Source organism: Gymnoscopelus microlampas (assembly GCF_963454915.1).
Source record: "Gymnoscopelus microlampas genome assembly, chromosome: 2".
NCBI lineage: Eukaryota > Metazoa > Chordata > Actinopteri > Myctophiformes > Myctophidae > Gymnoscopelus > Gymnoscopelus microlampas.
In genome coordinates, this window is record NC_139939.1 from 60,794,090 (window position 1) to 60,819,799 (window position 25,710).

General features: G+C 43.2%; 1 protein-coding gene across 1 annotated transcript; it reads right to left on the minus strand.

Annotated features, from left to right (window-relative positions):
• Positions 1-1,840: 1,840 nt before the first annotated feature.
• eif4a3 (eukaryotic translation initiation factor 4A3) lies at positions 1,841-23,596 on the minus strand. The gene is made up of 12 exons (XM_084043957.1): positions 23,298-23,596; positions 18,781-18,853; positions 17,994-18,060; positions 14,849-14,911; positions 14,470-14,602; positions 12,537-12,617; positions 12,006-12,147; positions 10,647-10,785; positions 5,440-5,555; positions 4,503-4,610; positions 3,409-3,536; positions 1,841-2,037 (listed from the first exon to the last, which is right to left on the minus strand). The coding sequence occupies exons 1-12, from the start codon at positions 23,455-23,457 to the stop codon at positions 2,021-2,023; spliced, it is 1,227 nt and encodes a 408-aa protein (XP_083900083.1). The 5' UTR covers positions 23,458-23,596; the 3' UTR covers positions 1,841-2,020.
• Between the last annotated feature and the right edge of the window lie 2,114 nt (positions 23,597-25,710).

A 25,710-nucleotide genomic window follows, 5' to 3' on the forward strand; every position in this document is an offset into this window, starting at 1 on the left:
CTAAAAAAAAAGCCATTTTAGTATGAAAATCGTTCATATTGTGTGTCTTGTGACGATTGGGTCCAATATTTAGTTCAGTATCCGTGGAGCTAAGGAATGGTTCAGAAGCTGTGTTCATGTTGACTCTTCCATTGGAATCAATAGACTCCAACTTGCTTCCTGTCTCCTAAAAAGGTGTCCACCTACATCACGCAGAAACGGGAAGTAAACCGGAGATTGCGTATCTTGCTATTAAAAATCTTTGTTAGAGGAAAAACCTTTGCCATGCATCTTTCACATATGCCTTTTAGAGCGCCACCAGGAGGCTGAGTTTTGAAAAACACATTTTTTTTGCTCTTACTCCTTCAGATTCTGTTAAAAAAAAAAAAATCACGCAAATCGGTACACAGTCTCTCTATAGTCATGTGATCAAGATGGATGTGTCCGATACTTCATATTCTATCCTACTTGGCTAACATTGGCTTCTAAGGTTTGCAGGATAGGTCCGTTTTGAATAGGGTTGTCCGATATTGGCTTTTTTACCGATAACCGATATACCGATATTGTCCAACTCTTAATTACCGATACCGATATCAACCGATACCGATATATGCGGGGATTATTGTGATTAGGGTAAGCTCAAATTTCATATCACACACACCATATACAGTAAGAACTCCTGTAACTTATTTATAAAGCAAAAAAAAAAAAAAAATTTTCAAAAACCGATACCGATATTTTCCCGATATCAATTTTTATGCTAATATCGGCCGATAATATCGGGAGGCCGATAATATCGGACATTCCTAGTTTTGAACAAACTTCCTCAAATCATGAACGCAGTGTGCGATTTCTGTGAAATTTTGCACACACATTCCCACTAGGCCGAGGAAGAAATGCCACCCTTTTCACATTGGCCTGTTATAGCGCCACCAGATTGTCTAATTTAGCAAACCACATTTTTGGAGTAAAATGCCTCAACTCATGAATGCAGTGTCCGATTGCCGTGCAAGGCCTAAGAAGAAATGGCACCCTTTTCACACTGGCTTATTATAGCGCCACCGGGAGGCCATAATAACCTACCTGACCTGGCGGAGACTTGTGCTCCGAGGAGCACTTTTTCTAGTTCTACATGTTTCGGTAATGACACATTTTGGGAGAGGAAAGATATTCCAAAAGATTATGAAAATACAATATGATAATTGACTGTACTTTTACTAAATATGTGTCCCTTAGATCTGGTGCAACATGAATATGGTCAAAGTTTTTCCAAAATAGAATTAAAATTTCACACAATTTACAGCTCTGAATTTGAACCAATTGGGTAGAATGGCTCATATATAGTAAATGCATGCTTCCTGGTGTGAGGGTATATTCACAGGAAGAGACACACTTGTGAGATTCTCCTTCAAGTGCCTTCATCTATTTAATCCGGGAACGCATGTCTGTCATTTTTAGATTCATTTGGCTATTCAAAAATAGCAGATCTACAAGCTCATAGCTCAAAACCATCAGTACTAGAGGTCCTGGTGGGACATAAAACCAGCAGTACTAGAGGTCCTGGTAGGAGATAAAACCAGCAGTACTAGAGGTCCTGGTAGGAGATAAAACCAGCAGTACTAGGTCCTGGTAGGAGATAAAACCAGCAGTACTAGAGGTCCTGGTAGGAGATAAAACCAGCAGTACTAGAGGTCCTGGTAGGAGATAAAACCAGCAGTACTAGAGGTCCTGGTAGGAGATAAAACCAGCAGTACTAGAGGTCCTGGTGGGACATAAAACCAGCAGTACTAGAGGTCCTGGACCTGGTAGGAGATAAAACCTTCATTATCGTTCATTTTAAACTAAATAAAAGAGAAAGGACTTCAATGGGAACCAAAGAACTTTATTTACAAAACATTGTGAGCATTAACAACACAACAGACCCACTACAGATTCTTGGCGTAAAAAAAAAGAGAAAAAAAAAAGGTAAGAAATCTGTTTGAAGCAAAAAACACGAAGAAATAAAACCATTAAATGAAAAGAATTCCGTGTCTGTGGTCTGTCAGATCAGATCAGCCACTGTATAGATATAGAGATATATAGAGAGAGAGACAGAGAGAGAGACAGAGAGAGATAGACAGAGAGAGAGAGAGAGGGACAAACAGAGAGAAAGGTGTCTAGTCAGTTAAGTAGTTAAATCCATTTAGCAACCGGGAACGCATATGTGTTATTTTAAGATTTCTTTGGCTATTCAAAAATAGCAGATCTACAAGCTTGTAGCGCGTTACAAGCTTGTAGATCTGCTAATCGACAATTTGTGCAAATATTTGAATATATATATATATATAGATGTTTTTAAAGCAAACATTTGTAACTCAAATCTTTGCTTCTGGGGGTCCCTGGAACAACACATTTTGAGATGGGGGTCCACGGGGCCAAACACAGTATGTTGTTATATCAGTGATTCATGTCAACGACCCCCAATCTGAACATATGTTGTTCCAGGGAGATTTGCACACATTTTCAAGATTTTCCAAAAATAGCAGATCTTCAAGCTCATAGCGCGCCACTTGGTGCTATGAGCTTGAAGATCTGATGTTTTTGAATGGCCAAAGAAAATCTCAAAAGCGACCCGGTCAGATGTACAAGCTGACGGCACGCGGTGAAGCGCTGTGAGCTTGTAGATCTGCTGTCTTTGAAGAGCCAAAGCAACAACAACAACAACAACAACAAAAAAAAGTAAAATGACAGATTTTAATGTGTTTAAAGCAGTTGGTTCTCTAAAGTGGGGTCCGGGGACCCTCAGGGTTAAAGAGGATTCCATGGGGGCCCTCAGATAAATCAGTTAATAATCAGTTTAAACACTTTAAAACCATTTTCTGTTCAGATATATTACCAATCTACCACGAACACCTGGTCTATCTGGTAGAGTAGGTCTGTTGTAATTAACCCATTGAGACCTGAAGCCGATTCTACATGTCTCCTAAATCTCAACATTTTTCTGAAAAACGTATGTTTCTATATCAGTGGTGCTCAATCTTTTTCATGTCAAGGACCCCCACAATTATATGTATTTGGCCGCGGACCCCCATCAAAATATTGTGTTCCAGGGACCCCCCCAGAAGCAAAAATTTGAGTTAAAAATGTTCGCTTTAAAAATATATATATTCAAAGATTTGCACACATTTTTACGATTTTTCAAAAATAGAAGATCTACAAGCTCACAAGCTCATAGCGCGGCACTCGGTGCCGCGCTATGAGCTTGTAGATCTGCTATTTTTGAATAGCCCAAAGTGTAAAATAATGCTTTTTAGCTCAAATCTAAAAATGACACAGTTCCAGGTCTTAATGGGTTAACAGTAATTAACATAATTAACAGTATTTAACAGTAATTAACAGTATTTAACAGTATTTAACAGTAATTAACATAATTAACAGTAATTAACATACCGTTCATGGGCATCTCGTCTATCTGGGTAGAGTAGTACTGCTCGATGTCTCTCAGGATACGGATGTCGTCGTTCTTTACGAAGTTGATGGCCACGCCCTTGCGGCCGTAACGACCGGATCGGCCAATCCTGGAGGAGACAGGAGAGACGTTTTACATAAAGCCAATCTGGGAACCCATCGCCAAATAAAAAGGGGGGGGGGGGGCTGAATGGAGCACCCGTGCTCAAGGAAACCAGGGTTTTGGTCTGCCTTGAACCTTTGACTTCCGGTGGTGCGACTATGTTTTCATTCCCACTAACAGTATTTCTACACAGAACACTAACACCACTTCTCCCAGAGAACATGGATGGTGTTGGTTATAAACCCACTTGTTTCTATGATGGAAGAACAAGTTAAAATGTGAATATCATTCTGTGGTTTTGTCTGCTCTGAGGACGCTATCGTTAAATGAGTTTCGCTTTGTTTTTAGTGGGAAGGGAGCGCAGAGACAGTAAATCCCGCCCACTGCATTTGATTGGGTAAAGCGCGGCCTGCTTCCTGATCTGAAGGCACGCCCACTTGTAAGCTAACGGCCACACGTTCTGAACGAAAAAATAAACAAGTCATTTTTTGTAAAACAATACTGACTTACAACAAAGGCTTCTCAATAGTCTGTAAACCAACCAAAACATGGCTGCTGCTCTGTGCAATTAGCCATGTTCTTTTTAATAATTGATTTTTTTAATTTTAATAATCTATTCATCATTGAACGTACCCTATTTTAATAAACCTCTGGCACACAATGTGTTAATACCCTGGCAATGAATAATAATAATAATAGAAGTGGAAATTTGTCTTTGGCTCACCAGACACTATACAGACATAGACAAACAACATTAGAGGTACAGCACAGCAGTGAGGATCACATCATAGAAATACACAAAACACCATCGCTAATAAAAGAAAGAAAAGGAGAGTAGACCCACATTAGGAACCTGTTTCATGATCATCATCGCCCTGAATGTGTTAAATGAGCCTTTCGTCATATGTTCTGTCCCGCCTTCTTCTTCTGTGTGTGTGTGTGTGTGTGTGTGTGTGTGTGTGTGTGTGTGTACCTGTGGATGTACAGCTCTCTGTTGTTGGGAAGGTCATAGTTTATGATGAGTGAGACCTGAGGAACGTCCAAACCCCTGGCCCACACATCTGTGGATATGAGCACACGACTACACACACACACACACACACACACACACACACACACACACAGATCAACAGTTAGAGTACTGGGTCGTTTCATCATCTACTCAGGCCTTTGTGAGCCCCGCCCCCCCAGACAGTTTATAAGTTGTTTGATTCACTATTTAGATATTTGAAATTAATGTTATCAGACACGCCCCCTTCCTATACAAAACCATTGTAACTTCAAAGTCCATTTTAAACATGTTAGATTCATCAGAAACACACGTCCTTTTGGTTCTGCTGACTCATCCTGCCCTCCTAATACGTGAGGGGGGGGGCCCGTGTTTTTTCCATGACTTTTTTCATTTATTTTTTTACATTTTTTTGTTCCATTTAGTATTTTTCATTTTCCAAAACAAATATTAAAAATTAATCTAACATGGTTAACCCATTAAGACCTGGAACTGTGTCATTTTTAGATTTGAGCTAAAAAGCATTATTTTACTTTGGGCTATTCAAAAATAGCAGATCTACAAGCTCACAGAGTGCCGCGCTATGAGCTTGTAGATCTGCTATTTTTGAAAAATCGTGAAAATGTGGGCAAATCATTGTATATATGTTTTTTTAAAGCGAACATTTTTCACTCAAATCTTTGCTTCTGGCGGGTCCCTGGAACACAATATTTTGATGGGGGTCCGTGGCCAAATACATATCATTCTGGGGGTCCTTGACATGAAAAAGATTGAGCACCACTGATATAGAAACATACGTTTTTCAGAAAACTGTTGAGATTTAGGAGACGTGTAGAATCGGCTTCAGGTCTTAATGGGTTAAGGTGGTGTTGTGTAACAGTGTGTAGTGATAGGTGTGTACCTGGCTCCAGATCTGAACTCCTTCATGATGGACTCTCTCTCTTTCTGAGGCATGTCTCCATGCATGGACGACACGGTGAAGTTAGCCTCCCTCATCTTCTCTGTCAGCCAGTCCACCTTAAATATGAAATATAATAACACTGTCAGCCAGTCCACCTTAAATATGAAATATAATAACACTGTCAGCCAGTCCACCTTAAATATGAAATATAATAACACTGTCAGCCAGTCCACCTTAAATATGAAATATAACAACACTGTCAGCCAGTCCACCTTAAATATGAAACATAATAACACTGTCAGCCAGTCCACCTTAAATATGAAACATAATAACACTGTCAGCCAGTCCACCTTAAATATGAAATATAATAACACTGTCAGCCAGTCCACCTTAAATATGAAACATAATAACACTGTCAGCCAGTCCACCTTAAATATGAAACATAATAACACTGTCAGCCAGTCCACCTGGAAACATTACAAAACAATAAGTACAGAAGTCCTGACGTCACTCGTTCATCCCCTGGGTCGTAAAGTAATGTCTCTATGGAGAATAACATTGGGTCATCTTGGAATCGTCTCATATAAGAATTGTGGTCCAAAATTAAACAAACTGTCTCTGCGATATTGTCAGGGAGGAGGTTCTGTATCGTTTATGTTATATATATACTAGAGTTTCGGGGGGCTACGCCCCCCTCAACCCCAGCCGCGCACGGGGCCCAGCGTGGCCGTGTGTATATTGGGGGACCCAAATCGGCGGAGTGAAAGTGTGGAAAAGTTTTTTTGAAAAAGGAAAAAATTTGAAGAAATAATATTTGTTATGTTTCAGGGGGTCCACAGGGGGTCCGCGGACCCCCTGATGGTCCACTGACCCCCTGTGGAGTGTTGGGACGCGCGGGGACACCCCTGGAACATTGCGGACCATTTCGGTGTTTTTTTTTTTTTCATGAAGGTGGTTGCTTGTTTCTGGCGCAGGCTGTGCAAACCTGGCAACCCAGCGCATGCTGCCGCACGTTTAAGTGGCGTCGCGTCATGAGGGTCAGTGGGGCCGTGGCTCGGTCAGTGAAGACCCTGTAGTGCGGATGATATGTGGCATAGAGGGGCAGATTGTAAATCCACAGAGGAAACATCCGTGGGCTACCATTGGTTCAGCGATGTGTGCGGTGGCCCTGCGGCCCCTCCTCCTCCACCAATGTGCAGTAGTGAGAGCCCTGACGTCACAACAATTGGAGCGATGGGCACTGCACTGTGGTTGGTTAGGGTACACCTAGGGCCCAGGTAGAACCGAGTTAAAGCCTGCATGGGCAAACCCAGTTAGGACCCGCCTTGGTCCCACATAAACATGGCTAGTTGGGGCCCACCTAAGGGCCAGGTAGAAGCTACTTATAGGCTGCATGGGCATCGCAGTTGGGACTGAAGTGGATGCCGCTGACATTGCTGACATGGGGTCCATATGGTTTAGCCCACCTTGAAACCATATGGGAACTACGCTGGCATGCTGGCTGTAATGCAAACGCTGCATCATACCTGCAGTGTGTAGTTTGATGTTGTGTGTGTAGCAGATATACCTGCAGTGTGTAGATCAATGTCCATAGGAAAGTCAATGCCCAGCAGTGTTTTTTTTCCCCAGCAGAGTTTCTAGTGTCTCTGTGTCTCTCTGGAAGAGGTTGCACATGGACTCTGCAGCCGCACTGAGGCGCTCCAACACAAACACTCTGACATTAAGCTGCTTCACACAACAAACATCAGCACCACGCTGCTGTTTGTCCAAAAGACACATGTCCTCTCCCACCGACGTCATGTGTTCATTTATCGACAGCCGTACAGACTCCTTTTGACACATTTTACGTCGTTTATGCAGCTCTGACTGACTCTCCACATCGGGCTGTTATTTTGCTGCGAGCAAGTCAACGATGTGAGAGATTAGCTATCACAGACGGACGGACAGGGGGTGAAACATAGTCTTGCGCCATGCCTTTCGGCCTGGCGGAGACAATAAAAAACCGAAAGTAAAGGAAATGGCCATTTCTGCAACAGAAGTAGTCAAGAAACTATGCTATGAAAACATGGGCGACATTGGCAAAGAATGTAAGAAAGAGGCAATCATGTAGAAAATAGCCGATCTCCAAGCTTACAAAGCCTGTCAACGTGAGGCGTTTCGAGCTTGTAGATCGGCTATTTTCACAATATTTACTTGTGGAACGGAGTCAAACAGAATGGGGGGGGGCCCAGATCAAGTACGTGTATTTGGGGGGGGGCGGGGGGGGGGGGGGGGGCGGCGTGAAAGGGTTGATAAACACTGCTCTAATCGGAGCGAAATTATCTGAAATTACTACATGACCATAATGCAGCGTAACATGCGTTGCACGGGGCGGTCCTGCCATTACGTTAGTTACTGTAGTTGCTGTGGAGCTACATAGTTCTCCAGAAGACACACACAAACATACACCATCTACAATGGACGAACTGAGCAGCAATATAGACATTCACCACACGAACGTGCATTGTTGACAAAGTGATTGCACAGCCGCTGCAGGCATGACAACCAGGTTAGCGTTAGCGACATGGCAGCTATCACAGCGCCCTGTCCGTCGTGCTGCAACTGCCTGTGATGGCTACAGCAGTAACAGCAAGCTGTCTGCGATGCCATTGTCTGGAGACTGCTCTTAGCGTGACACGACCAATGAGAGTGAGCGCTGTAGTTGTTGCTAAGATACGGTGGCGTCTCTGCCCCATAGCTTGTAGATCTCTCACACATGATTGGCGTAGGCTGCGTTGCCAGGTCTGACTGTGTGTCTAAGCAATGGTCGGCCTTTGGGCTCGTGTGCATTGTGCGCACGGCAGCGCTTGTTTAGCGTACGTCAGCGCGACGTGGCAACGGCCGTGGCAACGTGAAAGGTGATTGGCTGGTGAAAAGAAACACCCGACGTTACACCAGACATGGTGCCTGGAGAAAATGGTGCCCAAAAAAAAAGTTTGGAAAAAAAGGAAAAAACCCCCGCAGCGGCTGGCTGCTGTTGTGGTGATGAGGTCGTGCGCACGGTAAACGGTACGAAGCTGTCTCCCCTTCCGTTTTGTCCGACATTTGGTGAGTAGAATTAATTATGTTGCGCGGTGGAAAAGGTGTAGTGAACAGTGAGATGTCCCCTACGCGAGGCGTAAATTCATCGCGGCCGCCGTGGCGAGTCAGTAGGCGACATGTGGTCTGGCGGTGCGTTGTTTATTCGATAACAGAGCTGTGGGGTGTCACCACCGAGGGTGCGGAAGTTGCTCGCCATTTATATATATATATATATATATATATATATATATATATATATATATATATATATATATATATATATATATATATATATATATATATATATATATATAGATATTGTCAGGGAGGAGGTTCTGTATCGTTTATGATAGTCAGTCACTCATATTTGATACAGTCTGTTTCTGGTGAAAATGTAACTAATTGGGCAGAAGTAACATTATGGTTTTCTCACCGTCAGTTGATGCTTCATATCCATAAGAGTCAAACCACCGCAGGGTCACTTGTTTATTTTTGGAACACAGTTCTTATTTGACGTGATATTAAACACGTCTATGGGGATTCAGAATGGGGGGGGGGACCGCAAACCAGGTAGACAAACAAAGGATGTGTAAATGACATCAGACTTCGGTGCTCTATTGTCAGCTTGTCTTGAAGTGTGCATGATATTTTATTTCCCTGTGTTTGACTTAGAGGCAGAATTGCAGTCTTTACGTGGTGGCTGTGCATCCGCCTCCAGGCACCACTTTAGGTTGGGGGGGGGGGGGGGTGCATTTGCACTAACAATTAAATGACAAATAAATATGAACGTAATGGTATTAATTGGTTACAAATGTCTTGACAGTTACCGGTTAACGTTGACAGACCATACAGTCTTGAGTGCTCTATTTACAATGTATTCTAACAGCAACACACATGGGTTTTAGTCTGGCCAATCAGAGAAGACAACAGCAACAGCTTGGTTACATACAAGCTTAGTATGTTCCAGTCAGACTATGGGATCAGATTGGTTTATATGAGATGTATGTTAATGAGCGTTCAGTCAGACTATGGGATCAGATTGGTTTATATGAGCTGTATATTAATGAGCGTTCAGTCAGACTATGGGATCAGATTGGTTTATATGAGCTGTATATTAATGAGCGTTCAGTCAGACTATGGGATCAGATTGGTTTATATGAGCTGTATATTAATGAGCGTTCAGTCAGACTATGGGATCAGATTGGTTTATATGAGCTGTATATTAATGAGCGTTCAGTCAGACTATGGGATCAGATTGGTTTATATGAGATGTATGTTAATGAGCGTTCAGTCAGACTATGGGATCAGATTGGTTTATATGAGCTGTATATTAATGAGCGTTCAGTCAGACTATGGGATCAGATTGGTTTATATGAGCTGTATATTAATGAGCGTTCAGTCAGACTATGGGATCAGATTGGTTTATATGAGCTGTATATTAATGAGCGTTCAGTCAGACTATGGGATCAGATTGGTTTATATGAGCTGTATATTAATGAGCGTTCAGTCAGACTATGGGATCAGATTGGTTTATATGAGATGTATATTAATGAGCGTTCAGTCAGACTATGGGATCAGATTGGTTTATATGAGCTGTATATTAATGAGCGTTCAGTCAGACTATGGGATCAGATTGGTTTATATGAGATGTATGTTAATGAGCGTTCAGTCAGACTATGGGATCAGATTGGTTTATATGAGATGTATGTTAATGAGCGTTCAGTCAGACTATGGGATCAGATTGGTTTATATGAGATGTATATTAATGAGCGTTCAGTCAGACTATGGGATCAGATTGGTTTATATGAGATGTATATTAATGAGCGTTCAGTCAGACTATGGGATCAGATTGGTTTATATGAGATGTATATTAATGAGCGTTCAGTCAGACTATGGGATCAGATTGGTTTATATGAGATGTATATTAATGAGCGTTCAGTCAGACTATGGGATCAGATTGGTTTATATGAGATGTATATTAATGAGCGTTCAGTCAGACAAGAGAGAGAGAGCGATGGGATCAACATAATGACATTTATTGCCATAAATGCTCTCTTTCACAATATCTAAACCACACATGATGATAGCTTGGTGTGTGTGTGTGTGTGTGTGTGTGTGTGTGTGTGTGTGTGTGTGTGTGTGTGGACCTTTCTCTTGGTGTTACAGAAGATGACAGCCTGGGTGATGGTCAGGGTGTCATAGAGGTCACACAGGGTGTCAAACTTCCACTCCTCTCTCTCCACGGCCACGAAGAACTGTTTGATCCCTTCTAGAGTCAACTCATCACTGACACACACACACACACACACACACACACACACACAGGAGAGACATTCAGACAGTCATTTAATTGACATTAAGATATTATGGCTTATTATGGGAACAGTGATAAATTATTAATTTCAGCTGTTTACAATTCATAACATGCAAACATGAGCCGCTTTAATGACTTTAGTCTATATATTAGTAGCTTAATGACTAGTACTAACATTCTGTTGTATTTATTATGTCCTATGTATTTGTATTTAAGTTCATAACATTTACATCATTATAAATTAAATAAAGAATTTACTTTTCGGGATTCCAATTAAAAAAATAGCACAAAAAACAAAAATCTGGATTCCAGTTAAAAAATAGCAGATCTACAAGCTCAAAACGAGTCACAGTGCGACGCGTTTTGAGCTTGAAGATCTGCTATTTTGAGCTTTGTAGATCTGCTTGTAGATCTGCTATATTGTAGATCTGGTTTAGACGACATATCTCGTGTTGCGTTTATAGACGGTTGCGCCCCCCCCCGTCCTTCTCAAACACACACTTTGCCCCCCCCCCCCCCCCGGGTCGGGGCATAAAGTTCTATTTAGCTGCCAGCAGGGGGCAGGGCAGGGGGGGTCGAGGACTAGAATAAAAAAGAAGGATGAATTACAGGGGCGTGTCCCAGCGTAGTACCGGGGTATTGCACATGCGCAGTGTTATCAGGAAGTGCACGACGGAGTGTTCCAGCAGAGGCGCTATACATAAAAACCCCCAGGATCCCTTCTCGCGATTTTTTCGGGCGAATAATGCGTTTTTTTTAAAACCTTATAAAGTCAATGGCTCCGTACATGGAGCGAAAAAGCGAAAAAGCGAAGCGAAAAAGCGTCTTTTAATTATTCGGAACGAGTCCGAATTTTGCGTATATTCGCTATATTCGCCGGTTTCGCCCGGTGTGTAAGGACCTTTATACACAAGTGTTTACGTCCCTACTGTTTATGATTGCTTTCATTGTTGTTGACCCACTGTTTGACTGAATTAAAGTTTTGATATAATTCATGCAGGTCTCCGTGGCTACTGAAGTGACACAAAACAAACACTACCGTTTAAGGGTCACACGCTGCCATCTACTGAGCCTTTTTGTATGTTCAGGCAGGATTTTACTGCGCATGTGCAATACCCCGGTACTACGCTGGGACACGCCCCTGTAATCCATCCTTCTTTTTTATTCTAGGTGGAGGATAAAGGCGGCTCACCGTTTGACCAGGATGCGGATGGGGTCGGTCATGAACTTGTTGGTCATCTCTAGGATCTCGTGAGGAAGCGTGGCGCTGATCAGACACACCTGTGTGGCCGGAGGCAGGTAACGATACACATCATAGATCTGCTCCTTGAAGCCTGACCACACGCACACACACACACACACGTTTAGAACATTGGTTCTCAAAGTGGGGTCCGGGGACCCCCAGGGGTCCTTGAGGGAGTTCCAGGGGGTCCCCAGCTAAATGATAGATAGTTAGGAACCAAATGGACCCTTATGGGTCTGTAACTCTGAGAGTGTACAAATGGAACCAAATGGACCCTAACGGGTGGAAAATGGAACCAAACGGGTCCATGGAACCAAACGGGTCCATTTGGTTCCATTTGTACACTCTCAGAGTTACATTAATGTTGATTTTATAATATAAATTGGGGTCCCAGAGATAGAAATGGCATTAAATGGGGGTCCGTAGCCCCTAATGCATGTTAAACTGGGGGTCCTTGACAATGAGTGAGGAGGGCGGTACCTTTGTTGAGCATCTCGTCCGCCTCGTCCAGAACCAGCATCTTAATGGCCCGGGTCCTCAGGCTCCTCCTCCTGATCATATCTACACACACACACACACACACACACACACACACACACACACACACAGTAAAGTTAGACACAGTTGTTAGCTTGTAGATCTGTTATTTTCAAATAACCGGTGTATATATGGGCTAAAGTGGTTCAACGTTAAACTGATTTCTGATGCCACAGATCAGTGGTCTTATTTCACTCTACACTGAGCTTGTAGATCTGCTATTGTTGGTGAAGGTTCCCCCCAGAATAGAGATGCTGGGGGTCCGAGTGGTTTAACAACTAAAGACCTGAGGCCATTCTTAAAAATGTTTTCTAAGTCCTATTTTTTATTTTGGAAAAAAAAAAATGTTCAAGATTTTTCAAAAATAGCAGATCTACAAGCTCATAGCGCTGCACTCGGTGCCGCACTATGAGCTTGTAGATCTGCAATTTTTGAATAGCCAAAGAAATCTAAAGTGACACAGATGCGATCCAGGTCTTAATAGGTTATAGGATAAGACCACTTTGGTAGAGCTTTGGGTTGTGTAGTTACCTTGCCATGATGTAACTCTAAAGGTGGACAAGACATCAAAAATAATTGCTCCATTGATTAGAAATTGATAATTCAGATCTTCAAATAGTAAAATCAACAGGAAGTTGGGTTTGGTGATGTTCTATATTGTCTGAATCAACTTTGTTTGGGTTCATTTATGTGCTAAAAGAGTGACTTTGAGAGCTGTTTTACTGTACAATGTAAGTCAATGAGGAGCATATTTTTGAATCATCAATTTCTAATCAATGGAGCAATTATTTTTGATTTCGTGCCCACCTTTAGAGTTACATCATGGCAAGGTAACTACACAACCCAAACCTCTACCAAAGTGGTTTTACCCTTTAAGCATATTTTGTCTGTCGCGATAATATTGTTAATCGCAAAAATAAATTGCCACAATAATGGTGAGGTGGAATTGTATGAGTTGAGGCATTACGTTTAGTTTGACTCTGTTCCAAAGATACATATTGTGAAAAGAGCAGATCTACAAGCTCACAACGCCTCGCGTTGTGAGCTTGACAGATCTGCTCTTTTCACAATGTTTGCTTCTTTCTTATATTATATTATTTGACATTACCACCATGGTTTGGCCTGTTTTTCATTTCTGTTTAGTTTTAGTTCATTTTGAATATTTGTGTTCTAATTCAGTTAGTTTTAACACATCACCCGCCAAGGTATTAAACATGGTTTGTTATCCCCTTTGCCAGCGTAATGACCTTCATCTCATGTTATTTGAAACGCCGTGGAGGAGACATTGTGTTTAAAAAACTAAATAGACGGAGGGAAGGTGTAAGAGGAGGATCTGTGTGTTCAGACTGACCACAACGTTCCAACCGGGATCCACCATTTTGGGGGTGTGGCTCGCTGAACACAGTGGGTTTCAATGCAAAAAAACTGCAACTGAGTTGCTGAGATTGGCAGGATATGAGTTAATTAGTTTTGAGAGCAGATGTGCTAGTTGCTAATAGTTCTAGTTGTAATAACTAACCCATACATGGGTCAACTGGCCAGACGGGTCATACAACCAATCAGAACGCACGACGTACGAATTAGTGCATTTAGCACAAACTCTTTATCCAGAGTGGCTTACAAGCTCAAAACTGTGACGCGTTTTGAGCTTGTAGATCTGCTATTTTTGCTGAACAGTGTACTAACCAAACACCCTGCCGGGGGTCCCTGAACAGCGTACTAACCAAACACCCTGCCGGGGGTCCCTGAACACCGTACTAACCAAACACCCTGCCGGGGGTCCCTGAACACCGTACTAACCAAACACCCTGCCGGGGGTCCCTGAACACCGTACTAACCAAACACCCTGCCGGGGGTCCCTGAACAGCGTACTAACCAAACACCCTGCCGGGGGTCCCTGACACCACATGCTGGCCGTAGTCCAGCTTCCTGATGTCCTCGCCCACGTTGGTGCCACCGATGCAGGCGTGGCATTGGACGTTCATGTAGTCGCCCAGAGCCAATAGGACCTGGAGAAGAAACATGACAAGTCCAGGCCAGACAACCAATCAGAACACACCACGTACAAATGAGTGCATTTAGCAGACGCTCTTTATCCAGAGTGGCTTACATTAAAGGGATAGTTCACCCAAAACATGTAGTTTTCTCCTATGTATAGGAGAAATTGGTTGTGATTAGTTGGGTGTACATATAAGGTGTTCTGTGATTGGTTGGGTGTACATATAAGGTGTTCTGTGATTGGCTGGGTGTCTAACCTTCTGGATCTGCCCGGCCAGCTCTCTGGTTGGAGCCAGGATGAGAGCCTGAGTCTCTCTGACCTGCAGAGAAAACACACACACATCCATGATGAACGCATTAACACATTGAGACCTGAAGCCGATTCAACATGTCTCCTAAATCTCAACAGTTTTCTGAAAAACTTTTGTTTCCATATCAGTGGTGCTCAATCTTTTTCATGTCAAGGACCCCCAGAATGATATGTATTTGGCCGCGGACCCCCATCAAAATATGTTGTTCCAGGGACCCCCCAGAAGCAAAGATTTTAGTTAAAAATGTTCGCTTTAAAAATATATATATTCAAAGATTTGCACACATTTTCACGATTTTTCAAAAATAGCAGATCTACAAGCTCATAGCGCGGCACTCGGTGCCGCGCTATGAGCTTGTAGAACTGCTATTTTTGAATAGCCAAAAGTGTAAAATAATGCTTTTCAGTTCAAATCTAAAAATGACACAGTTCCAGGTAATTAATGGGTTAACACATCGGGTGCTGAACACGGTCTGAACCGTGTTTTCAGTCTTTCTAGTTTTTTTTCCCACGGGGGAGGGGCTCGAGTAGCTCTGGGATCACCCGTGGTGATTCTGAGAAGGAAAGGCCAGATGGATCACCGTGTCAAAAAAACATGGCTCCCATCCGCTTGTGTTCTATTTCCTTCTCTAAAACCCCTAGAACTCCCAAACTTTTTACGTTGGGGAAAACGACTCATTTTGTGTGCACGATCGCTCGCCACGCCATAATCAGGATTCCAATTCAAAAATAGCAGATCTACAAGCTCAAAACGCGTCGCAGAGGGTTGTAGAGTGTGTCTGTTAGTGAGGGTTGTTGTAGAGTGTGTCTGTTAGTGAGGGTTGTAGAGTGTGTCTGTTAGTGAGGGTTGTTGTAGAGTGTGTCTGTTAGTGAGGGTTGTAGAGTGTGTCTGTTAGTGAGGGTTGTAGAGTGTGTCTGTTAGTGAGGGTTGTAGAGTGTGTCTGTTAGTGAGGGTTGTAGAGTGTGTCTGTTAGTGAGGGTTGTATAGTGTGTCTGTTAGTGAGGGTTGTAGAGTGTGTCTGTTAGTGAGGGTTGTAGAGTGTGTCTGTTAGTGAGGGTTGTATAGTGTGTCTGTTAGTGAGGGTTGTAGAGTGTGTCTGTTAGTGAGGGTTGTAGAGTGTGTCTGTTAGTGAGGGTTGTAGAGTGTGTCTGTTAGTGAGGGTTGTAGAGTGTGTCTGTTAGTGAGGGTTGTATAGTGTGTCTGTTAGTGAGGGTTGTAGAGTGTGTCTGTTAGTGAGGGTTGTAGAGTGTGTCTGTTAGTGAGGGTTGTAGAGTGTGTCTGTTAGTGAGGGTTGTAGAGTGTGTCTGTTAGTGAGGGTTGGTGTAGAGTGTGTCTGTTAGTGAGGGTTGTTGTAGAGTGTGTCTGTTAGTGAGGGTTGTTGTAGAGTGTGTCTGTTAGTGAGGGTTGGTGTAGAGTGTGTCTGTTAGTGAGGGTTGGTGTAGAGTGTGTCTGTTAGTGAGGGTTGTTGTAGAGTGTGTCTGTTAGTGAGGGTTGTAGAGTGTGTCTGTTAGTGAGGGTTGGTGTAGAGTGTGTCTGTTAGTGAGGGTTGGTGTAGAGTGTGTCTGTTAGTGAGGGTTGTAGAGTGTGTCTGTTAGTGAGGGTTGTAGAGTGTGTCTGTTAGTGAGGGTTGTAGAGTGTGTCTGTTAGTGAGGGTTGCTGTAGAGTGTGTCTGTTAGTGAGGGTTGTAGAGTGTGTCTGTTAGTGAGGGTTGTTGTAGAGTGTGTCTGTTAGTGAGGGTTGCTGTAGAGTGTGTCTGTTAGTGAGGGTTGTAGAGTGTGTCTGTTAGTGAGGGTTGTAGAGTGTGTCTGTTAGTGAGGGTTGTTGTAGAGTGTGTCTGTTAGTGAGGGTTGTAGAGTGTGTCTGTTAGTGAGGGTTGTTGTAGAGTGTGTCTGTTAGTGAGGGTTGTAGAGTGTGTCTGTTAGTGAGGGTTGTATAGTGTGTCTGTTAGTGAGGGTTGTAGAGTGTGTCTGTTAGTGAGGGTTGTAGAGTGTGTCTGTTAGTGAGGGTTGTATAGTGTGTCTGTTAGTGAGGGTTGTAGAGTGTGTCTGTTAGTGAGGGTTGTAGAGTGTGTCTGTTAGTGAGGGTTGTAGAGTGTGTCTGTTAGTGAGGGTTGTAGAGTGTGTCTGTTAGTGAGGGTTGCTGTTAGCCTCGCGTAGCCAGACAATATCACACGACACACTGCGTGGATATTAGTCTGGTCCCTATCAACGGTAGATTTTCTTCTAAGGGGCGGTTACAAAAAGATCCAAACGGACTCTATTGGTTAGAGCTAAACCAATCAGAGCAGTGCTTCCTTGAACGAACCAATCAGAGCAGTGCTTCCTTGTACGTCATTGCTCCAAATAAGGTGATAAGCCCGCCCACATCTGGATACTGGGCCCTGGTTGGTTCCGCACAACTGCGGAGGGAGAGAATTTAAATCTCTATGGAGGGGGGCCAGACCTAATCTGCCGAGGGCTAAAGTGCATGCAATTTTGCGAAGGCAGATTCGTCTGGAACCAGGCTAGGTTGCTGTAGAGTGTGTCTGTTAGTGAGGGTTGGTGTAGAGTGTGTCTGTTAGTGAGGGTTGTTGTAGAGTGTGTCTGTTAGTGAGGGTTGGTGTAGAGTGTGTCTGTTAGTGAGGGTTGTAGAGTGTGTCTGTTAGTGAGGGTTGTTGTAGAGTGTGTCTGTTAGTGAGGGTTGTAGAGTGTGTCTGTTAGTGAGGGTTGGTGTAGAGTGTGTCTGTTAGTGAGGGTTGTAGAGTGTGTCTGTTAGTGAGGGTTGGTGTAGAGTGTGTCTGTTAGTGAGGGTTGTTGTAGAGTGTGTCTGTTAGTGAGGGTTGGTGTAGAGTGTGTCTGTTAGTGAGGGTTGTTGTAGAGTGTGTCTGTTAGTGAGGGTTGGTGTAGAGTGTGTCTGTTAGTGAGGGTTGTTGTAGAGTGTGTCTGTTAGTGAGGGTTGGTGTAGAGTGTGTCTGTTAGTGAGGGTTGTAGAGTGTGTCTGTTAGTGAGGGTTGTTGTAGAGTGTGTCTGTTAGTGAGGGTTGGTGTAGAGTGTGTCTGTTCGTGAGGGTTGTTGTAGAGTGTGTCTGTTAGTGAGGGTTGCTGGTTGAATACCTGGATGTCCAGACACTGCAGGACAGACACACAGAAGGTGGCCGTCTTTCCTGTTCCTGACTGGGACCTGTGGACACAAACACCATCATCATCAAATGTATGCAAAATGTATATCAATTTAGGGGTCCTTGGCATGAAAAAGGTTGAAAACCACTGATCTAACTCAATGCCATGCTCTGAGCTTGTAGATCTGCTACTTTTTTTTTAAAGTCTTGAAAATTAGTGCAAATCTTTGAATAATATATATATATATATATATATTTTTTTTAAAGACCTGAGGCTGATTCTACAAACATCTTATCAAATCCTAACAGTTTTCTGAAAATAAACGTAAGTTGCTATAATATCAGAGGTGCTCAAACTTTTTCATGCCATGGACCCCCAAAATGATATGTATTTGCCCACCAACCCCCCCGTTTACTGTACATATTTTTCTGTTTATGATGTTTGGGAAAGCTCAGTGCTTAATGAGTCTTCAGTTTAGTAGAGCTTGTATTGTGAATCTTTACTTCCATGTGCTGTGTTCTCATGTCTTGCTGAATAAAGTACATCAATCAATCAATCACATAGTATTGTATATATTTGTCTGTCATTAAATGTCTATGAATTGAGTACAAAGGACTCCAATGGAAACAAGCCATAGTGCTTTCTTGGGTTTTAAATCCTCTTAACAGACTGTGTTCTGAACTGTTCTTTACTCACATTTATTTATTTTTTTTGGCAAACTGATAATTAAGTATTCAATCAATCAAAAACATAGGAGTAGAGGAGAGGAGATAGATCTTACTGAGCGATGACGTCTCTTCCTTTAATGATCTGTTTGATGGCTCTCTGCTGGATGGCCGAGGGTTTCTCAAAGCCTGGACACACACACACACACACACACACACACACACACAGTTTAGTTACACAACACAACACAAGACTAACTACACACACCTGTGGGTAAAGTAAATGGTGCATTTATACGGCGTCTTTATCCATACATAGATAGCATTACATTCACACACAGATGGAGGAGGAAACCATGCAAGACACCAACCTGCTCATCAGGAGCAAGTTGGTGCTTGGTGGGATTTTTGATGAAACAAAGGGTGGACAGAGACCAGGACGTTAACCCAAGCAGTCTGCACACAGTCTGCACACAGTCTGCACACAGTCTGCACACAGGGGAACCGTGTATGGTCGTTTAATACAATCATATTTCTAGTGTTTGATGAATGGGATGTTAATCTGGAGGGTAATTTGTAACCTAGATGTAGGAAGCATTTAGTACAGGGGGGTGATGCAGAGGGCCACTATGTTTCTACTCTCACTCCAGAGGAACACATTACATATACTGTCAAGCAGACACCTACTTATCTCCATATTTTAACTTTTTTCGTAAATGAATCGGCATTCTATGTCACACAAAAGTAGCATAGCCTCCGGGCTATGGTCGATGCCTACACCCCTGCCCGACCACTTCGGTCTGCCACCTCGGGGCGACTGATTGCCTCGTCACTCAAGGGCCCTTCTGGCCGATCCACACCGTCACAACTCTTTTCTGTTCTGGCCCCACAGTGGTGGAATGAACTTCCCACTGATGTCAGGACAGCAGAGTCACTGAAGTCAGGACAGCAGAGACACTGATGTCAGGACAGCAGAGTCACTGATGTCAGGACAGCAGAGTCACTGAAGTCAGGACAGCAGAGTCACTGATGTCAGGACAGCAGAGTCACTGATGTCAGGACAGCAGAGTCACTGATGTCAGGACAGCAGAGACACTGATGTCAGGACAGCAGAGTCACTGATGTCAGGACAGCAGAGTCACTGATGTCAGGACAGCAGAGTCACTGATGTCAGGACAGCAGAGACACTGAAGTCAGGACAGCAGAGTCACTGATGTCAGGACAGCAGAGACACTGAAGTCAGGACAGCAGAGTCACTGATGTCAGGACAGCAGAGACACTGATGTCAGGACAGCAGAGTCACTGATGTCAGGACAGCAGAGTCACTGAAGTCAGGACAGCAGAGTCACTGATGTCAGGACAGCAGAGACACTGAAGTCAGGACAGCAGAGACACTGATGTCAGGACAGCAGAGTCACTGATGTCAGGACAGCAGAGTCACTGAAGTCAGGACAGCAGAGTCACTGATGTCAGGACAGCAGAGACACTGAAGTCAGGACAGCAGAGTCACTGATGTCAGGACAGCAGAGACACTGAAGTCAGGACAGCAGAGTCACTGATGTCAGGACAGCAGAGACACTGCCCATCTTTCGCCGCAGGCTGAAAACCCATCTCTTCAGGACACACTACCCTTCCTCTCTGCCTGGCCTACTTGTTGTTAACTAGTTGTACGAACGCTTGTTTTCTATTGTTGTATTGTTTATTGGATCTTGTTTAGTCGATATACTTATTTGTTTTAGCTCTTGCTCATTTGATTTTGCTATTTTGTCTCATCTGTTTAAGACAGTAGGTAACTGATATATGTCACTTTTACCTTAGCGCTAGGTATACTCTTAGTTGCTTGTTTTTGCAGAAAATGCACTTAAGACTTCTGCTGATTAGTAGTTTCGTTCCCTACCTATGTTGAATACATATACGTAAGTCGCTTTGGATAAAAGCGTCTGCTAAATGACTGTAATGTAGCAAAAATAGCAGATCTACTAAAAATAGTAGATCTGCTATTTTTGCTAATTTTTTTATTGGAATCCTGATTTTATTTTTGCTATTTTTGAATTGGAATCCTGAAAAGTAACATTTTCATTCAATTTCAAATGCATTTAGTTATACTTATGTTAACTTTATGAACTTAAATACAAATACATTGGACATAAAAAAAGACATTAGAATGTTAATACTAGTCATTAAGCTACTAATATAGACTGAAGTCATTAAAGCGGGTCATGTTTGCATGTTAGGAATCATAACAGCTGAAATCAATAATATATCACTATTCTGATATTAACCTGTGGGCCGCATTAAGTGAAGGTGGGGGCCGCGTGTGGCCCCCGGGCCGCCAGTTGACCCATGTATGGTATATGGCGTGGACACTAGAAGGATGTTTTTGAGTCAATAATAATGTTAAGGTAGGGTAGTAGCAGGGTAATTGATTGCCGCAAGCAACTCTTAGATGCCATGTTTTAATAGCTGTCATCCAGAGGTGTAATACCAACCCTCCACAGCCCATACATCCAGACAGAAAAGGCTGATCTGATTGTAATTAAACGACATTAAACTCAACAAACATGGCAGCTGTACCAAAAGCTTGGATGATCCTCTTTGTCCAGTATCTGTCCAGTGTTTGTTTCATAAAGATCCACCGTAGAGACAGACATGATAAGAGCCTCTTTCTGTTCATAACTGTTTGAGTTTGGAAGCACTTTTATAAATCACTCAACATGCGTACATGACCCGTTTCTAAATGTCACATGACCCGTTTCTAAATGTCACATGATGCAGGAGGATGTTGAGTTATTAAAAACGAGCGCTTTCAAACCACAACAAAACAAAACAGAATGAAGTTACTTTGTAGATTTTGATAATTACAAAACATACATGATCCACTTCAGCCCTTTGAAAATAGCAGATCTACGAGCTCACAATGCGACGCAACGTGAGCTTGTAGATCTGCTATTTTCAAAAGATGTTTATACATTTTTAACTTGTGAAATGGGACATTCTGCACAATGAGTACTTTTACCTTTGGTACTTTAAGTATATGTTGATGCCAATACTTCTGTACTTTTATTCAAGTAAACTTTGATTTCCGTACTTTCACTTGTAACAGTATTTGTACATTGCAGTATTGATACTTTTACTTAAGAGATGCGAGTACTTTTTCCACTCTCAAGGTAAACAATACAGGCTAATCCACCTAGCAACACAAGTTAGTTTCAGCTGCTCCAAAACAAAGCCACATAAAACAGCTGTTATCAACGTTCAGAACGTGGGAAATGATATAAAATAAACTCCATGTTATGATGAAAGATATTAGACTCCAGAGAGGACAACGAAATGTACTAAAATCCAGGTTATTTCTGACTGTATCATTCGCTATATTATTAACATCAACGAGACACACAGTTCTACGGGTCACCGGTATCGGTGCAACGCGCCGAACGTTTCTGAGCACACGGCCTCTCGTAGCACGGACATTGGTGACCTATCGAAGTGTGTGCCTCTAGAGGGCGACAGGCGTCGTCGTTGTTGTACGGCCGGCGGGACTGGAGGACGTTAATATATTCATCTTGTTTTGTTTGTATTAATATCTATAGTTTCACGTTAAATTCTGATCAAGAAGAAAAGAAACAAATAACAGGACACAACAATAACACGGGTCACCAATGTCGGCGCAACACAAACACGGTTGTTGACCGTAGTTTGTCAAATCTAAAGCCCCGTTACGACCCTCTCCCTCCGCTATACAGCTCAGAGATGAGGTCCCACTGCAGCGGCTACCGGCAGAGGTAGAACACCGGGCAAAGGGTCCGCGGACCACCTTTTTCACCGCATCATATCCATAAACTAAAGGTAATACCCGAAACCTACAGATGTTTGAGGGTTTTGCGGAACCCTAACTTTTTAGAAAGGGGTTGAAAAAAACGTTTAAATCTCTTATTTAGTCAGCCTGTGACCATGGTTTGTTTTCACATTGAAGCCGAACCGGGAGCAGTACTGGCTCCTGCCGCCAGGGGGGGGGGGGTTCCGGGTTGAATGGGAAAACATGGCCACAGGCTGACTAAATGAGAGATTTAAACTGTTTTTTCAACCTCGTCCAAAAAAGTTTACTTGCCGGAAAATCCTCAAACATCTGTAGGTTTCGGGGACTGTCTTTAGTTTATGGATACGATGTGGTGAAAAAGGTGGTCCGCGGACCCTTTGCCCGGTACAGTGGGACCTCATCTCTGAGCTGTACAGCGGCGGGAGAGGTTATTAACACCGTGTTAACATGTTAGTTTGTAAAATCCTAGAGACGGAGATAAGTCTAAACCGGGGGTCTTCAACAGGGGGTCCGGGACCCCTAGGGGGTCCTCAAGAGTTACTACAGGGGGTCCGCCAAATCTTTGAGTGATATGATTTTTCATTTTACATTAACCACTAGAACCCGAGCATCGCTTTTTTCTGAGGAGAACTTTAGCCAAAACATAGCAGATCTACAAGCTCACAACGCCTCGCGTTGTGAGCTTGTAGATCTGCTATGTTTTGGCAAAGAGGTATGTAAGTGCAGAGGGGAAAAAGAGCGGACCAAGTGAACACAAAGTAAACACAAAGTAAAGGTATTGTTAAAGTGTAGGCCTCCATGGAGCCTCGGTCTCACCGTAGGCATAGATCCCTCTCAGAAGGTCCTCTCTCAGGCCCATGGTGTCGAAGGTCGGCGTCACGTCCACCTCCTCGGAGGTCTCAAACTCCACCTTGGTCATGTCCTCCTCCTTCAGGAGGCGCTTCCTGACGGGGAGCAGGGCGGCGGCGGCGGCCATGGCGAGATGAATACCTTCTAAAGGCGGCTATTATTGTATTGTAACGCTGGAAGCTATGCTATGCTAAGCTATGCAACAACACGACGTTTCTCCTGGCTGATGGTGGACGAAAAGAAGCGCTCGAGCCGCATGCGTGTAGCGTCGCGTATCTATGACGTGTTGTTCATCTAGTCTTCTTTCTTGTTCTCCAAGACGGAAATAGCCAAGACCCGCCCATCTGTGTGACTGTGTGAAGCGGGGGCGGAGCGACGCCTTTTTAGGAGACCGGAAGCGGCCAGGTTGGAGTCTCTTGATTCCTTTTCCTCCGAGGTGGAAAGACTGTTTTTAATATTAATATTCATATTAATATTAGGGTTAGGATTAATAATATTATTATTATCATTACAGCTTCTGAACCATTCTTTGTTATTATTATTATTATTATTATTATTATTACGTTATTATTCTGTTACAAACAAGTACAAGTCAGGAAGTCAACATTTACTTGAGTAAAAGTACAAAAGTGTTGGTATGAAAATGTGCTTAAAGTACCAAAAGTAGAAAGTAGCCATTATGCAGAACATTTGTCCCATTTCACACATTTTCAAATGTGTGAAATGTATAAAAAATCATTTGAAAATAGCAGATCTACAAGCTCACAATGCGTTGCATCTGAAATGTAAACACACTGCTTTAACAGTCTTTCACATAAGATTGCAGATCTGCAATGGCTATTTGAAAATAGCAGATCTACAAGCTCACAACGGTCAAGGTAGCTTTATTGTGATTCCATACAGAACGAAATGTGTTACTCAGGGCCTGGTCATGGCAGAGTAAATAAATAAGATAAATAAGACACCTAAACACAACAAAGGCTAAAAACATATAAAAACAGCATTACAATCAGCATTTAAAAAACAGTTCATGTGTCACGGTTCAGTTCATAGTGCAGAGTTCATAGGTAGTTTTTTTGCAGACCACTAAGAGCGAGAGTTCATGATTCTAACAGCTTCGGGGAAAAAGCTGTTTTTCAGCCTGGTGGTGGTGCTGGCCTTGATGCTGCGCAGCCTCCTTCCCGAGGGGAGGGGGTCAAACAGACCGTGAGCAGGGTGGGTGGCATCTTCCATGATGCTAGTAGCCTTGTTCCTACACCTGCTGATATAAATGTCACTGATGGCAGGTAGGCTGCTTCCCATTATTTTTTGAGCAGACTTCACCACCCGCTGCAGAGCTTTTCTGTCAGCAGCGGAGCAGTTTCCGTGCCATATGGTGATGCAGGATGTAAGGACGCTCTCCACCGCACACCCGTAGAAGGAAGTGAGGACAGGGGTACCCAACCCCGCCCGCTTCAGTCTCCTCAGGAAATATATCCGCTGGTGGGCCTTCTTTATTAGAGAGGCTGAGTTGTGCTTCCAGGTTAGATTGTTGGCTATGTGCACTCCCAGATACTTGAAGCTAGAGAGACCACCTCGACAACATCTCCACCGACGTAGAGAGGGCTGGTGGTGGGGCCACTTTTCCTAAAGTCCATGAACATCTCCTTAGTTTTTTTTACATTGATGCAGAGGTTGTTTGCTCTGCACCAAAGCTCCAGATGTTCCACCTCTCGCCTGTACTCCACTTCGTTGTTTTCAGAGATTAATCCCACCACTGCTGTGTCGTCTGTGAACTTGACAATATGATTGTTTGGATGCCTGGCCTTACAGTCATGTGTCAGCAGGGTAAACAGCAGGGGACTCAGGACACATCCCTGTGGGGAGCCGGTGTTGAGGGTGATGGGAGAGGAGATGTTATTGTGGATCAAATAGGCTAAGATGTTAGATTTACATTTCTTGTCATTGTCACTTGGAAAAAAAATAGGCGTGCACGTCCGTGTTCGCCTTATTTCATACATTTATAAATGTTATGTTCTCATGGAATTATTTATTAGTGTGTTAGATATACATTTTGGAGTGGATACATGTGTCCAGATGCCTGTCAGACGGTGCGTGCGTGCGTGCGTGAGTGAGTGCGTGCGTGCGTACGTGTCTTCCAGAGTCGGGAATTGACCGAATGGAAACAGGTCCAGTAAATGTTTGGTCAATATTTGACCATTTCATCACAAACAGCATGACAGCAACAAACAGAGCGTGTGTGTGTGTGTGTGTGTGTGTGTGTGTGTGTGTGTGTGTGTGTGTGTGTGTGTGTGTGTGTGTGTGTGTGTGTGTGTGTGTGTGTGTGTGTGTGTGTGTGTGTGTGTGTGTGTGTGTGTGTGTGTGTGTGTGTGTGTGTGTG